At 35.9% G+C, this 14,622-nt stretch overlaps 1 protein-coding gene across 1 annotated transcript; it reads right to left on the bottom strand.

Annotated features, from left to right (window-relative positions):
- Positions 1-5,135: 5,135 nt before the first annotated feature.
- On the bottom strand, positions 5,136-7,023 carry LOC113691349 (1-aminocyclopropane-1-carboxylate synthase 7-like). The gene is made up of 4 exons (XM_027209453.2): positions 6,834-7,023; positions 6,591-6,719; positions 6,326-6,486; positions 5,136-6,213 (listed from the first exon to the last, which is right to left on the bottom strand). Exons 1-4 carry the CDS (start codon positions 7,005-7,007, stop codon positions 5,343-5,345), a joined length of 1,335 nt encoding a protein of 444 aa, XP_027065254.1. The 5' UTR covers positions 7,008-7,023; the 3' UTR covers positions 5,136-5,342.
- Between the last annotated feature and the right edge of the window lie 7,599 nt (positions 7,024-14,622).

Below are 14,622 nucleotides of genomic sequence, written 5' to 3' on the forward strand. Positions count from 1 at the left end.
AAACATCGGTGATTCAAGCCCAAACGCGGGAGCCTCTGGGATGATAATCTAAGTCCTTCTATCATTAAGTGTTGCTTGGCCCCATACCCCGCCCTAAGAATTCCTTTGGCATTCATTTATCTCTAAGCGCTCGTGGTTCAGTCCCCAACAGACCCTCTAAAATTGTTGCTTATTTTAATGGAATTTACTCAATTTAGTTTCTGGCGGTGTTGGAATAGGGGGATCAAACCCTGTGTCGCTTAAAGTTGTGGTCACACGAATCGCATAAATATGGTACTAACACGTTTTAACAATCACATACATACTTGTACCTTCAACATCTGGTCGTAATCACGCAAATCTATTTACCCCTAATTATGTGACACAATTATATTAAAATGACCGGTTTGGAACCGTGATTTATGCGACCGACAATCTCATCTCTAAACTATATATGAACTTGACGTACAAAATTTATAAGCACGAATAAAGTAGCTATTCGTATTGTGGAACAAAATTTACATTATTTTATAGCGACATAGAATGAAAGTTGTTTGAATTTAGTGTAAATGAGAAGTAATGTACATTTATTTATGCTAGATAATTGATGCGCTCGGGTTTCAATCTCCAATAATCTCTTCAAAATCCTCGGTTGTCATTAACCGAATTCAACTTCTCGCATTGTTGGAATAGGCATAAACTCGATGATCTCTCAGTTTACATGCGAAAGCTATGTTTTGATGAGACATGTTATTCATAATTTTAACACCGGTCTCGTGCATTTCTTATGGATTTCTCATGGATTTTGAAAAGAGTTAGTAATATAACAGCCATAATTCAGTTTCCGAGAAAGTGAGAAACAGATGAAAATCATATGCAGCACCTTAAATATCTAGCGATTCCGGTGCCAAAGTTGATCAACGAAAGAGCTAAAAAAAAAAAACTGTCATTCTTCCTTCCTCTTCCCCTAGAAAGGAAGGAAATTGAAACGCATGCAGCAACCTTGTACATGACTCACAAGATAGTTTACGTTCTGAAATGGTCAACAAGCCACCATAACATTTGCTACCATATATATATATAAATATATATATATTTGTTTGGGTGGTTCTTGGGGATAAAACATAAGATTGATCCTTCAACATTTGGGATTTTCTTCATTTTTCTTGAAGTGTGGGGTGCCATTTGGAGTAAAATAACATACACGTCTTTCTTATAATTCAAGTGACCTTTTTTTTGGTTTTTGGATCATGACAAGGTCATAATATTATAGGCTGAAATGTCGAAAGGTTAGAGTTTTGCCATTTTACCTTCAAACTAGCGAAGGAGTAAGGACTTTATTTAAACCATTTGTTTTGATATTAATAGAAACGAAATCGGGAAATTAAATAGAAATCACTTCCGCTTAACTGACCTCGTTGATTATGCATTAAAATTTTTGGGCGTGACAGGCAACATGATTAAGCTAAAGAACTGAAGTGACCGCTTGTTGGCTTCAGTTGAGATACCACATAACGTACAAATTAACCAAGTAACCAGAAGATGGCTCGTCGCCCGACTGATATGCATCTCACAATTGTGTCATCCTTTTTTTTTTTAATTTATATTTTGGATTGAATGAGATTAGCACACCTCAACCAAAAAATGACAAAAAAAGTACTTTTTATTTTTATTTTATAATTTTTTGGTTAAAGAAAATTCCCATAAAAAAAAATACACTAAAATGGACCAACATTGGTCCATAAGTTACCAAAATTTGAGGATCAAGTTCAAGTCCAATAAATTTGGTCATTCAAGCCCAAATGTTGAACTTTTATGCAAGTGATGTAAATAAGAGATTTTAGATTCAAATTGGGTTACTTTCCAAAAATAATAATAATAAAGTGAGGACTGATAATTTTATCGTTATTAGTCAGTTAACTAGTGTGAATACCCGTGCTACGCACGGTACTGACATTATTGAAAAAAATAAAAATAAAAATGGTGAACAAATAAAAGCGAAAAAATTGAACCAACAAAATTAAAATGTAATATCTGTTTAACAATAGTTTGAAATATAATATAATGTGTATATCATTCAAGAACTGTCTTTTTTCGAAAGATAGATCATGAAAAAAAATAAAAATTTATATTAAAAAAGGGAATGATATATTTCTACAAATAAATGTAATTGAATGTTGTTAAAATGAAATACTTACAAATACTAAACATTCGAGTTGATAATCTCACTTGAAAGTACGAACACTCTTCACACCAATCCACTTTTAGTACGAAAGCCAAAATTTGATGATTTAATTAACTCTGTTGAATTTTGTGGAGTGCGTACTATAAATAAAAATGCACGATCTTTGCATGAATTAATTCGTTGGCTGAACAACTTATCACCATTTTCCTGATAATTAAAAACGTAAGAAATTAGTGTATTTTTTTATATAGTTTATAAATAGTACTATAAAAATAAATATATATTAAGAAATTCTATTTTCCTTTGTAATTTTCTGAGATAAGAAGCATCACAACCAAATACAAATCGCGCATGTCTGTCTTGTAGATTAAGATGCATGTTACCGCTGGAATCTCTGATTTGTATGTTAACATTGTAACTGTTTGACAAATAAAATATTATATGCAATACAGAAAAATATATTGAAACTAAATATACATGAAGTTAATTACCTAATAACAGTGTCAATCGCGTCATTACAATGCATACACACGGTATTTGAAAAATGACCTTCACATAGTTGTCCACAATTTTTGCATAACTCGTAAAACATATTTTCTATGTTAATGCTCTGAATGTAAGCAAGTATTCTAAAATATTTAACCTAATAAGAATGAAAAAATATATAGGTTATAATTATAAATTTAAAAAATCATTAAGTAATTAATTAAAATTGAATAAGCTTACCGTATGCATGATTGTATATTCAGATATCCATATTCTCTTTGAATTTGCTATGAACAGTGCTTGTAGTGTTGTGAAATTGCTTGATTTTAACCACGTAACTAACTTGCGGGCACATGTATTATTTTCAAATCTGCAATTTTTTTGAAATAAATGTCAATAAGAGTACGAAACAATATTAATAGTTTGATATAGTGTTAATGAGGAACTTACCAACTGCGCAGGTATCAAGCAAAATTTAAATTGTGATCAATATACAATTTACTAGCTCTAATTGTACACAGTGATGGACCTGCATAGTATGGTTATGCTCGCTCAAAAGGTATTCAAAATATATAGAATATAACTAAAAGCAATTGATTTATTTCTGAAATTTCGTATACAAATACCACATGCTAGTAAAATATTATTTTTTGTAGCTAACTGATATAACCGTTTATCATCATCATTAGCAAATTTATCCCACAATATGAATCGAGCTACTGTCAAAACTGTGTTAACAAAATTTTGATAAGTGCAAACGTGGGGGGAAACGTGGGATGATGATTAGAGGATTTGTAGGAGTGGTTGTAGGATGAGTTAAAAGATAGTTGATATATTTTAAATTTAAATTTGATTGGTGAAAAGGTGGGTTATAACCCACTACTTTTTATGTATTAAAATAAATAAAAAAATTTAGGAAAAATAATGAGAAGTTTAGAAGCTAATGAGAAGATTTCTGCTAAAAGTCCCTTCTTCTTGAATACATATAGATATAGATTGATCTTCCAAGCACTTGTGCGGAGCTAGTTCACTCCATGATGGAACTGTCGCACCATTTTACAAATTTCTTAACGCAAGGCCACATATATATATAAGTGACGGTTTATGTCCTGAAATGGTCAACGATCGACCCACCAAAAACAAAAACATTTGCCACCAAATTCTGATTGATAGAGGCTGTTGACGGATTAGTGGAGGATACAACTTCATGCTCCATGCAGCAATTATTTTACTACGAACACTAACAGCATAAGATTGCGACACTGAACTATTTTGTGACTGATGGCCCATAGATCGATCTGCTCCATCATGCATCCATGGCAGCGAGGATCACGGCGACGTCGATGCCTAGAAAGCAATGCATTGCACAGGAAGGAGCCTCTGCCTCTCCTCTCAGGAGTCATCATGACCTGAACCAGCATGATTGGTACGTGCGTGCGAAGACCATAGACTTCCACCACAAAATTTTGATGGCACTAAATTAACAGTTTCAGTGAATACACTTCACAATAATATCTACAGAAGACAAGCAACCCCCAAAAAAGAAACGGCCGCTTGGTGGCATCAGTTGAGATACTACAATGAAACGTACAAAACAGCAACCAAGAATTAAGAAGAAGAAAATCCTATCCTGAAGATGGCTGAATGCCAACAATTCTGTCCTCTCCTTTTTTTTTGGGGGGGGGGGGGGGGGGGGGGGGGGGGGGGGTCCACTAATATTCTTTAAAAATCAAATTAATCTACAGGATCTTTATTCCATGGCTTACGTAGCAATGCATGGATGGAACCGTAATTGCTGTTTAAATATGTTAATTAACTTCCCAAAGATCTTAGATCTTGTTTGGATAGCCATTTTTCACCATTGTTTTCCGTGAACACATTTTTCTATCACCTTTTTACTTCACATACATCAAATCGCTACAGTAATTTTTCAGCGAAAAATTCATAAAAAATACAATCCAAACACAATCTTAGCGAAGGGGTTACTTTTAGAGTACTCCCAGAAGTCGTTTACGGCATTTTTCCCAAAGCTCGATTTTGTTTATTTTTTGCCAGTTGAAAAACTAAAACGCTGTCGCTCAGTACACAATCCAATTAAAGCTCCATTTTACTGCCACGTATTCTGAACGCATGCATTTTGACGTTCAATATAAAAGCAAGGTGCGTGTTTGGTGGAACCAACATTAATTCAAAGCGTTTGGTAGAACGCAGACACGGCATTGACAATTGATCATATTCAATGCTGAGATGCATGCAGCTCAACAAAATCTTTTTCTTTTCTTTTTTTTTTTTCCCTTTTTCTCAATTACAAGTTGAAGCAAGGTGATTTAGTTCAAACTGGCAATAAAATTATTGATCTTCTTAGACAACAAATCAACGTGAAAATGGACTATGCCATTTATTAACACTTGTACATTAATAAACTTAACGGCCTAGTGATCAATGACCTTCAAATTATTCTACTATTTCTACCCATCGTCCGTTCCCCAACTATAGAGTATAGAACCGGTACTCCAAGAAAGAAGTTCAGCTCAATATATATGGCAAAGCTTTAAACGACATTCTTGGTCTCTGTCAAACTTGATCTATAGGCGGGGGACACAAAACCAATCTTGGATTTGGTTCTGGGATCCAAAGAATTTCAAGACCCCAAAAAAAAAAAGAATATGTATGATGAAACTACTACAAGGAGTTATTGCTGCTGGACGTCATTTTCCTTCTTAATTTCCATGAAATCATGTATTCTCCGGAGTGCAATTTCTAGTGTCCGCTCGGTCATGTTGGCAAAGCAAACCCGGAACCATCCTGGCTCTGAACAATGGCAAGAAGATCCTGGAGATATATTTAACTTCACTTCATACAATATTGATTTCCAAAGGGCTAATTCGCTTTCCTTTTTGCGTTCCTTCAACAGTGGACTTAAATTCATCCAGCAAAATAATCCAGCATTTCCTTCTAGGCACTCGATGCCGGTATTTCTCAACCCATCAATTATCATGTGGTACCTATTTTTCAACCTCTCGCGATTAATCCGTATGTATTTTTCGGTGAAGTCCTTGTCGGACAGCATAGAAGCCAACAGCTGCTGTGTTTGCGAAGAAATCAAGGTGAAGCTTGACATTCTTCTTGCTGTCGTAACAACTTTGTCATTGTAGGAATAAATTGTCCCAACTCTAAAACCTGGAAGCCCCAAGTCCTTGGATAGACTATAAACAATATGAACTCTTTCGGAGTCTTGGTAGTTTCTTGCTTCAAGAACTTCAGCAATGCTAACGAATTCACCAGAAAAGAACGCGGATCCTGAATAGATTTCGTCTGAGACGAGATGGATATTTTTGCTTATCACGAAATCAAGAATGTCTTCGAGGACAGATCGTTGAATTGTTGCACCCAATGGATTTGAAGGATTTGTGATTAGCACCCCTCTAACTTTGATGTTCTTGGATACTGCATCAGCATATGCTGCTTCTAAGGCTTGAATGGTAATCTGAAAATTGTTCGAGCTGTCACAGTGCACTGGTACAATATTGACTCCAGTTCTCCATCTCAAGTCTCTGTCAAATCTGTAAGGATGGATGGAACTTTCTTGTTATTAATATAAATTTATTGAAAATGTGCAGATACATACTTAAACATGAAAATCACTGAAGCTTGAAATATATAGTTGACGCATACCCTGGATAGTAGGGAGTTGGAACTAATAAAGCATCCCCCGGGTTGGCCAAGATAAAAGTCACAAGTTCATTAGCTGCTGTAGCACCTGCGGTGATGACAACTCTGTCAGGATCGAATTTTGCTCTTCCTCCTCTTATTTGTTCCATGAAGCTTGCCATTGCCTGTTAATATGTGCAGAAGATGTTAGGGGATATATTCATGCTCACATGCAGGTGCATTTTCTACTGAAAGATATACTCCAACTCAAAAGCCCTACGCATGGTACCTTTCTAAAGGATTGTAGACCATGATAATCCTGAAGTAGTGCATTTTCTCTGAAGCTAGAAATTTTATTTCCAAAACTAGCTGCTTCAGAATGCTTTTCCAAGTATTCTTCCAGCAAATCAAATGAAACCTGTACACAAGACATAAACAAGCAAGGTTAGTATACAGTAACCGAGAGACCTTAATTTTGGACTCGAGTCTTGGTAGCTCTTTCTTTTGCCTAATAGATGGTGGTGAACCTTACTTGATTTTCTGCCAATCCCATCTGTATGACTCCGGATGGATTACGGGATTCATCGTATGGATCTTCATCATATGCTTTCCATCCTGCAAAGTATGGTGAATCTTCTCCGTGAGTATCCGAGACTGCGACCTTCGATAATTCTACAGAAGGCTGTTGCTCAAACTCTACACCCATTAGTAAGTTTTAGTTGCAACTTCCAATACCTTCTTGATCAGGAAACTGTTATAGAAAGAGAGATAAGAGGAGAGAGACTAGTTGTTTTATGAACTATGAATCCTAACCTGAGAAATGCCCATTATATATAGGAATTTTGGACTCAAAAGGGGCCCTCAACATAAATGCAAGAGATGATACAATCTCCCAAAAAAAGCAAAAGAACCAATCATTGATTCTCTAAAGTAACCAAGATTTTCACATATATCTTTTTAATCACTGGTGACAACTGTTAGCTTCTGTCATCTTTTCAAACCTTTTTGTATCTCAATCTCCACATGATCCAAAGCAAATACGGTGGTTGAATGGGGTGGTTGTTTATCTTTTATTTTTTTGATCTTCAGAGAGCTGCTGCACACAGGTGTAGTTGACAATAAGTTTACAAATTACCTTCTTTATTACCACATCTTTAAATTATAGTATAAACTGGCGGTTAACATTGCAGGGCATATAAATTAAATTTTCTCTATTAGCCATTATTTTACAATGGTCTTGTTTAACTTAACAGTGGAGCAGGCAATAGTTGTTTTAAGCGTAATAAATGCCATAGGTGTGAACCTAACACGGAGCATAAGAGGCTTAAAATTCTCGCTATTTTTGCCTTTGAGCTCGTCCAGATTAAATGTAAAACCTCTGTTATCAAATGTTGAACGTTGCACGTTAGTCCTGCAAATGCTAGTTGAGAAGATCTAGGAGTAGTTAAGTCTTGCTGACCTGACAGAGATACTTACATAAAGATCATTAAGATGCTGATTTGCATACAGAAACTGGACAAAATAGAAGCTGCAGGAAGATATGATGGCCCCACCTCCCATGTTTCAATCAACAGAATGCATAACTTGGAAGTTCTTAAGGATTGCAATCATGGTTATTAAGGTTCTTATAACTCCTAATCATTGATAATTATCGGTATATAATCTTCATCAACTGCTAAATCTCTTTCATTTAGGCAAATGTCTGCACTATCTATAGTAGTAGGCAGATTACCACTATTGCATGCTCCCCTCCTCGCTCTTTAAGCGTTATGGTCATTCTTATTTGTCTCCATGAAGAATGAATAGCCTACTTTGACTAAACATGAACTTGGTCCTATCTTCGCAGGTAAATATGTAGACGCATGCACGTTAATTATACATGTATTCCTACGTTACATAATTTTAAGTTATTTTCTACTACCACTTTGTCGCTGTAATTGTTCAGGGACTAATAAAAACGGATAGAAAAGATAAAGAGCTTGGATGAGGATGACAAGGAAAGTGCATGTACTAATGTTGTTCATGGTTGTAAACTCTAAGGGCATGAGGTCACCGAAATCCGCCTGCTGGAATTCAAAGATTTGCTTTGGTTGGTTGAAATGTGTAAAGTGAAACGAAGAATGAGAGAAGAGTATGATTGATGATGACTGCTAGTCTGCTAAGAGGCTTCTTTCAGGTTTCCAGGTTCAGTTTAAGCAACAGTCATTGTCCTTGATATATTAGCTTAATACTACTCCTATACATTTTTGTAGGACATATGTTACCCTACGTCTGCTTCCTCTCGAGTTCTCTTCTCTTAATCTTGGTAGGGTTTATTCTGAACTTCAAGCGAAAGAATTTCTTTGCGAATCTCAACTTCGGAATCCCCAACTGGCGTCACTAAAATCCTCAGGACTTGATGGGACTGCAGAAAATGAAGTCAATCAAATATAGTCCGAATATTTACAATCCTACGCATGCATGTATAGCTGTAGACAGATCGATCGATAGAGAAGAAAGCAACCGGTGGGCGGGCGGGCCAGGGAATATGTTTCTGGACAAGGGGTATTGGGGTTTAGTCGTCCTGACTATTGACTTGAAGAATCTCATTTCTGTTCTTGAGCCTTTTCATGATTACTCGTTCAAATAATTAAGGACTGTGGTAATTAATTTGGTTTCAGCTTAGCTTATCATTGATGAAAAAAGAACGTTATGCATCCATTCCTGATTGAGTAGCTAGTTTCATGTTTAGTGTCTGTCTACAATTACATGAATGTATATATTACGTACCACTCATGCGAGGCTACCAAAACCATGAAGAGTTGGAAAGGCATCACCAAAATTATACGATGCTGGTTTTTTCTTGGTAAATTGTGTATTGTGGGATGTACCAGCCAATTGAGAAATTTACTGAACTGAACTAGTTGAGATGCAGAAATGAAACTAGCTGCCTGGTATGTAATTAAGCACTTCAACAACAAAATCCCTCAGCAAATCAAATCGTAATTGTATCTTAGCTACGCAGCATAAAAGACAAGATTAGTTTTAACTTTTAACAAGTCACCCTGTCTGTGATTTTGTAGTAAAAGACAAGATCACTTTTAACAACTCACCCTGTCTCTGAATATGTAGTAAAAGACAAGACGGATTATCCGATGTTGTGCAAACAGAGTGCAAAGAAACAGTGCCCAAAAGTGCTTCAATTTTAGTACAAAATCCAGCAGGCCACGGAAGAGTTGTTCGGAGATTCTTCACGCACTTGCTGTTAATTATGCATTTGTCTCCGGAGAGGGGGTCATTAGGGCTACAGTACAATCAGCATTTGTATTAATTACCAAGAAGAAATATTCGTGCAGGCACAACAAGCTTTTCTTCCTTCAATAGATATGAATAAATAACTCCATTTTTGCAAAGTATTTGTCCTGCAAAATTTGCCTGCAGGGCAATTTTTGCTTTGTTTAGTCATTTGTCCTGCAAAATCTGCAGAGTATTTGCTAGACCATTTTCGTCATTCGGGGATTTTGCAGGGCAATTTTGCTTTGTTTAGTCATTTGTCCTGCAAAATTTGCAGAGTATTTGCTAGACCATTTTCGTCATTCGGGGAATAACTCCATCTTCTTTTTTTTTCTTTTGATCGATCACTAATCTAAAATTTTCGGTTTCATGGTCTAAACAAATTAGTAATATGCAAAGAAAATTCTTTTGAAATACTATACAACACGTTGCTGAAAATAATATGCAACACATTTTTGGTTGCATAAATATTTTGATAATAGATGAATAAACCTAAAGCTTGCCGTTGACATTTGCCTCTCTAGTCGTCATTTGTCATTAACGGTTTGGAAAGGTAATCAGTAGTGATTACACATGGTGATCATTTTTAATTTTTTCTTCATTTGCACTTGAATTAGTAATCACCCTTTGGAATTTTGACGCGACTTAGTCTACATGGGATCCTCATTGCCACTTCTATATTTATGTCAAGTGTCCTGTTTATTTAATTTCTCATGTGCTATTTATTTAAATTTCTTCTACCATCACGTGATAAGTGGGATTGACACTAGATTTAACACCGAGCAGTGACACGGAGAATCCCAACTGGACTTGGTCTTAACCTTAACTAACACAAATCTTTGCTTACGGCAGACAATAAACAGCTGCTGACACTAATGTCATATTATCTTGAAGTTTTATAAGTGTTATTTATCCTATATACCTCTAAAGTCATAAATATGTTACGAGATACTTCATTAATTGCTGAATTCATATGTGTCAAATAGATGTCGATCGAGGAAGAAATTAGGAAAGGGGATTACGAACTGAACCCACCTAATCGCCCAAAGGAATTTAGACACTCGAATTTGGACACGACAATGGAAAATGGGAATATAGTTGGGGAATTTCTTCGCATCTTCCTCGAATAGTTTATAAGATGGCGGCAATCTTCTCGGAAGATTCAGTGCCAGTAATCAAGATCACCACAGTACTGTATCCGCGAACAATAGATAGGATAATATTAATAATATTTATTTTGTGGCCCTCTTCCCCGATAGATTTCTGCATGCTTGACGACCACTTTGTTTTCCTCTTTGATCTTCTTCCGTATCCACCATATCCATATTTGCATGTATATTTAATGTGGATCTGCAAAACTAATTATTAGTAAGGTTCAAGATGCTCGTACGAACACGTTTTGTGAACCCCATCAGGCTTTAGTTTAACATCAACCTGTAAGAATAATTCAGGGAATTGAATGGGTTGTTCTTTTCGCCTTCAAGCACCATGCAAATGAGGTTTGGGTTACGTCGGCTATACAACACAAGGTAACGGAGCGGCACTATCCCCAACATTGTTCCAGTGCCTAAGTCAGCAGCAAGAGACTGAGGGTACTCAAGAAGGCGAGAGTAGTGATAGTTGCCTTCTCCGTGGAGGAGAATAGAAGGTATTTGTGGTAGCGGTGAAGAGTGAGAATCCACAGGCTAATGGAATCCACAGGCTCATCATCTCACTGCCAGGGGAGGAGGGCAGGAATGGTTGCTGTTGCAGGAATTCCTGAAAGTTGTTGATAGTCAAGAATTGGTAAATATATATAATGTTCAGATTATATTTTATTCATCATTTTTCAAATCATGTGTGAAATTTATAAAATTTGGTTATATAATTGCACGTTATTGAAAAAGAATTATACCGTAAACATTTCATGCAAAATTTTGAAGTCTTCGACGCCGCTTCTATCCTCACCCACTCCATACTTACCAGTTTAAAAAGAATGGATAAATGAAAACAGAAGAATACAACTTGTGGTCACGGAATTGTGATCGGAAAGATTCCACGTAAGCTTTGGGAATCGCACTTGAGTTTTGGACAAAATCCACCAACTTACTAAGAAATGGTGGAATGATAAATTTTTAGAAATCATTCTAAAATTTCAATTCCGATAATAGTGAACCAAACATGAATCATGAGGTTTATTTCAATTCTCCGTTTCGAAACCCTTTTACCAAACGCCACATTATTCTCTTTCTGTTTACATACGCACGTGAGAATATACTCTCTCTCACACATAAATATGCTCGTTTAAACAATACACAAATGAAGACAATTTTTTTTAAAAATAAAAACATAATATTTGTATGATATTCCAATTTAGTATTATATTTAGTTAATTGTCAAACAGATATAATTTAATCAATTCGATAACTTAATATTTTCAATACTTAATTTTCAAAATTCAGAACTCAAATTTCAAACTCCAGTCTTTCTTATCAAGCAAACAAGCACTTACTTTAGCAGTTCGAAATAGGGATGGCAATGGGGGCGGGTGCCCGCGGGGGGCTCACGGGGCGGGGGGTGGGGCGGGGGCGGGGGGGAATTTTTTCCCCCTGCTTAGAAACGGGGCGGGGGGCGGGGGTATACTCCCCCGCCCCATCCCCCGTGCCGCCACCCGCAAAAAAAAAATAAAAAAATATATATATATAAATGACTATATATTATATGTAAGTTAATTAGTTATAAACTTATGATAATGATATTATTAGTTAGATGTATTATATAATGTATATTAGTTTATGTAATATAATTGATATTATCAATTATATGAATAATTATACATGTCTACTAATAGAATTTATTAATTAGTTATACTAAATTTACTAATACATTTATACTAATTTTCTAATTACACTTAATAGAATAACACTTTTTTCTAAAAAAAAAACACAAACACAATGATGAATTAGTGATTGCATTTGTACTAAAAGTGAAAATTTGACTATTTTAGTTATACTTATTTCATCATATTGGATTGTATTCAAATAACTTCTGTTTGATTGTTTTTACGAGTTTCAATTGTAAAATTATAATGAATAATAATTTGGTGATGTGTTGATATTTTAGTATTTGATTATTTATTAAAATTTAATTATAATAAAATTTTATTAACCCCGCGGGAGAAGCGGGGCAAGGCGGGGCGAGACGGGGGGAGCGGGAGGTGGGGGACAGGGCGGGGGATGGGGGGAACTAATAGGCAACGAGGCGGGGGACGGGAGAGGGGTCCCCCGCCCCAACCCCGCCCCGTTGCCATCCCTAGTTCGAAACTTAGTGGCTAGATAAAAGAAAAATTTTTTTTTTTTTCATTTGCTCTAGTATGACGAAGAAGTTAAAAAGCAAAACAAAACACTTTAATGCTTTAGCATGAATAGCCAGCCCCATCTACACTGTCTAAACTCCAAAGCTACTACAGAACTTACTACCGAAACTATAGATTAGTACGAGCCACTGTGCCAGCTTTCGTCCAACGACGCACGCATAGGGGACAAGAGTCAACCAAAAAGGGTTGCCTTGGAAATCATCAACCTGTTTCTTTATTATAGTCGTAATTAGTTGTTCATATCAATTATTAATGGCTCAATTTACCTCGAAAATTAAAACACATGCTTGGTTGATGTAGATATTTGTCCTTGTCAAATCATCATGTCGGAGCCCAGACCCTTAATTACTTACTTCCATGCAATCTTCCACGAATCATGAGACTGTAATAGTCTAAACTCGCAGCACCTAGTTTCAGGAAAATTTTTTTTTTAAAAAAAAAAAAAAGGAAAAGGAGAAGCCGCAACTGCTGACCAGTCAAATCAAGCATCTAACAGCTTGATAGACCTTCATTTCATTCCTCTATTTTTTTTTTTTTCTAAAAGTTAAATTAGATCCGAGAAAAACTCACTTCCTCTTAAGTTCCACGTTTTCACTTTTGATTGTGAATCAATTGAGTTCATGCATATTTCTGGGCCTGTTGAAGAGCGAATCATCTACAACCGGATAACGCTTGTAAGATCAGCCTCGGACCTCTTACCAGGGGATATTCGATTGGCCCAATTATTTAAGTCCAGAAAAAAAGTAATCATGTGGAACAGGTGTGAGAACAAGAGCAAATACTTCAGGTTCAGAAGAGAGTCGACCCACGAAGTAAAGCCCGGCCTAGTATACAGAGACAGGCCCAGAATATTAAAAGTTTTGAGAGAAGTCGAGCACTTTTCTTTTCTGCTGCTAGTTGACTCCAATCACTCCGCAGATTATATATATATTTTAAACAAGTCCAGGGGTCATGATCTTCACTAAAATGGTTAAGTTGCACATTATTAGCGTTCCGTTTTTTTTTTTTTTTTGGGTATAATTCACAAGTTTCTGCGTCTATTTTATGATCTGCAACTAATCTTTTTTCGAATCGTGTCGAACTTCTTGTGAAAAGAATTTCTCTCACGTTATCTCTTTTATTTTCATGAATTTTAAACTCGAAACCTCATGATTAAAGAATGCAATCCTTTACTTGCACCAACATGTGTTGGTCACATTATTTTATGCATAAAAAGTTTCTGTATCTATTTCGACACTCGGGATCTTCGGTAACATGTTTTCTATGTCAACCCAATGCCATCAATAGTATTGCGCCAAGTGTCTTGTTATTATTTACACTTTAATTTTCTAATAATTCAACTTGGCTTGATTTAACACAAATGTAAATAATAATATGACACTTGGCGCAACACTATTGGTGACATTGGGTTGACATAGAAAACATGTCACCGATGATTCCAAGTGCTATTTCGAGCCACATCAAACTCCTTGTGAAAAACATCCCTCTCACATTATTTTTTTTGGGTCACATTAGCGCTCCATGAAGTGCCATTTATTACAAGTACGATGAAACTTATTTTTTTTTTTCAACAGCCTGAATCAGACTTTTGTTGTTTCAACAGCCAGAAGTACGATGAAACTTATTAGCTATTTCAATTCCTGACCAGTAGTTCATAGAAAAATGCATAATTACTAGTACGAGTTTTCCAAGC

Source organism: Coffea arabica, chromosome 6c, assembly GCF_036785885.1.
Source record: "Coffea arabica cultivar ET-39 chromosome 6c, Coffea Arabica ET-39 HiFi, whole genome shotgun sequence".
Classification (NCBI taxonomy): Eukaryota; Viridiplantae; Streptophyta; class Magnoliopsida; order Gentianales; family Rubiaceae; genus Coffea; species Coffea arabica.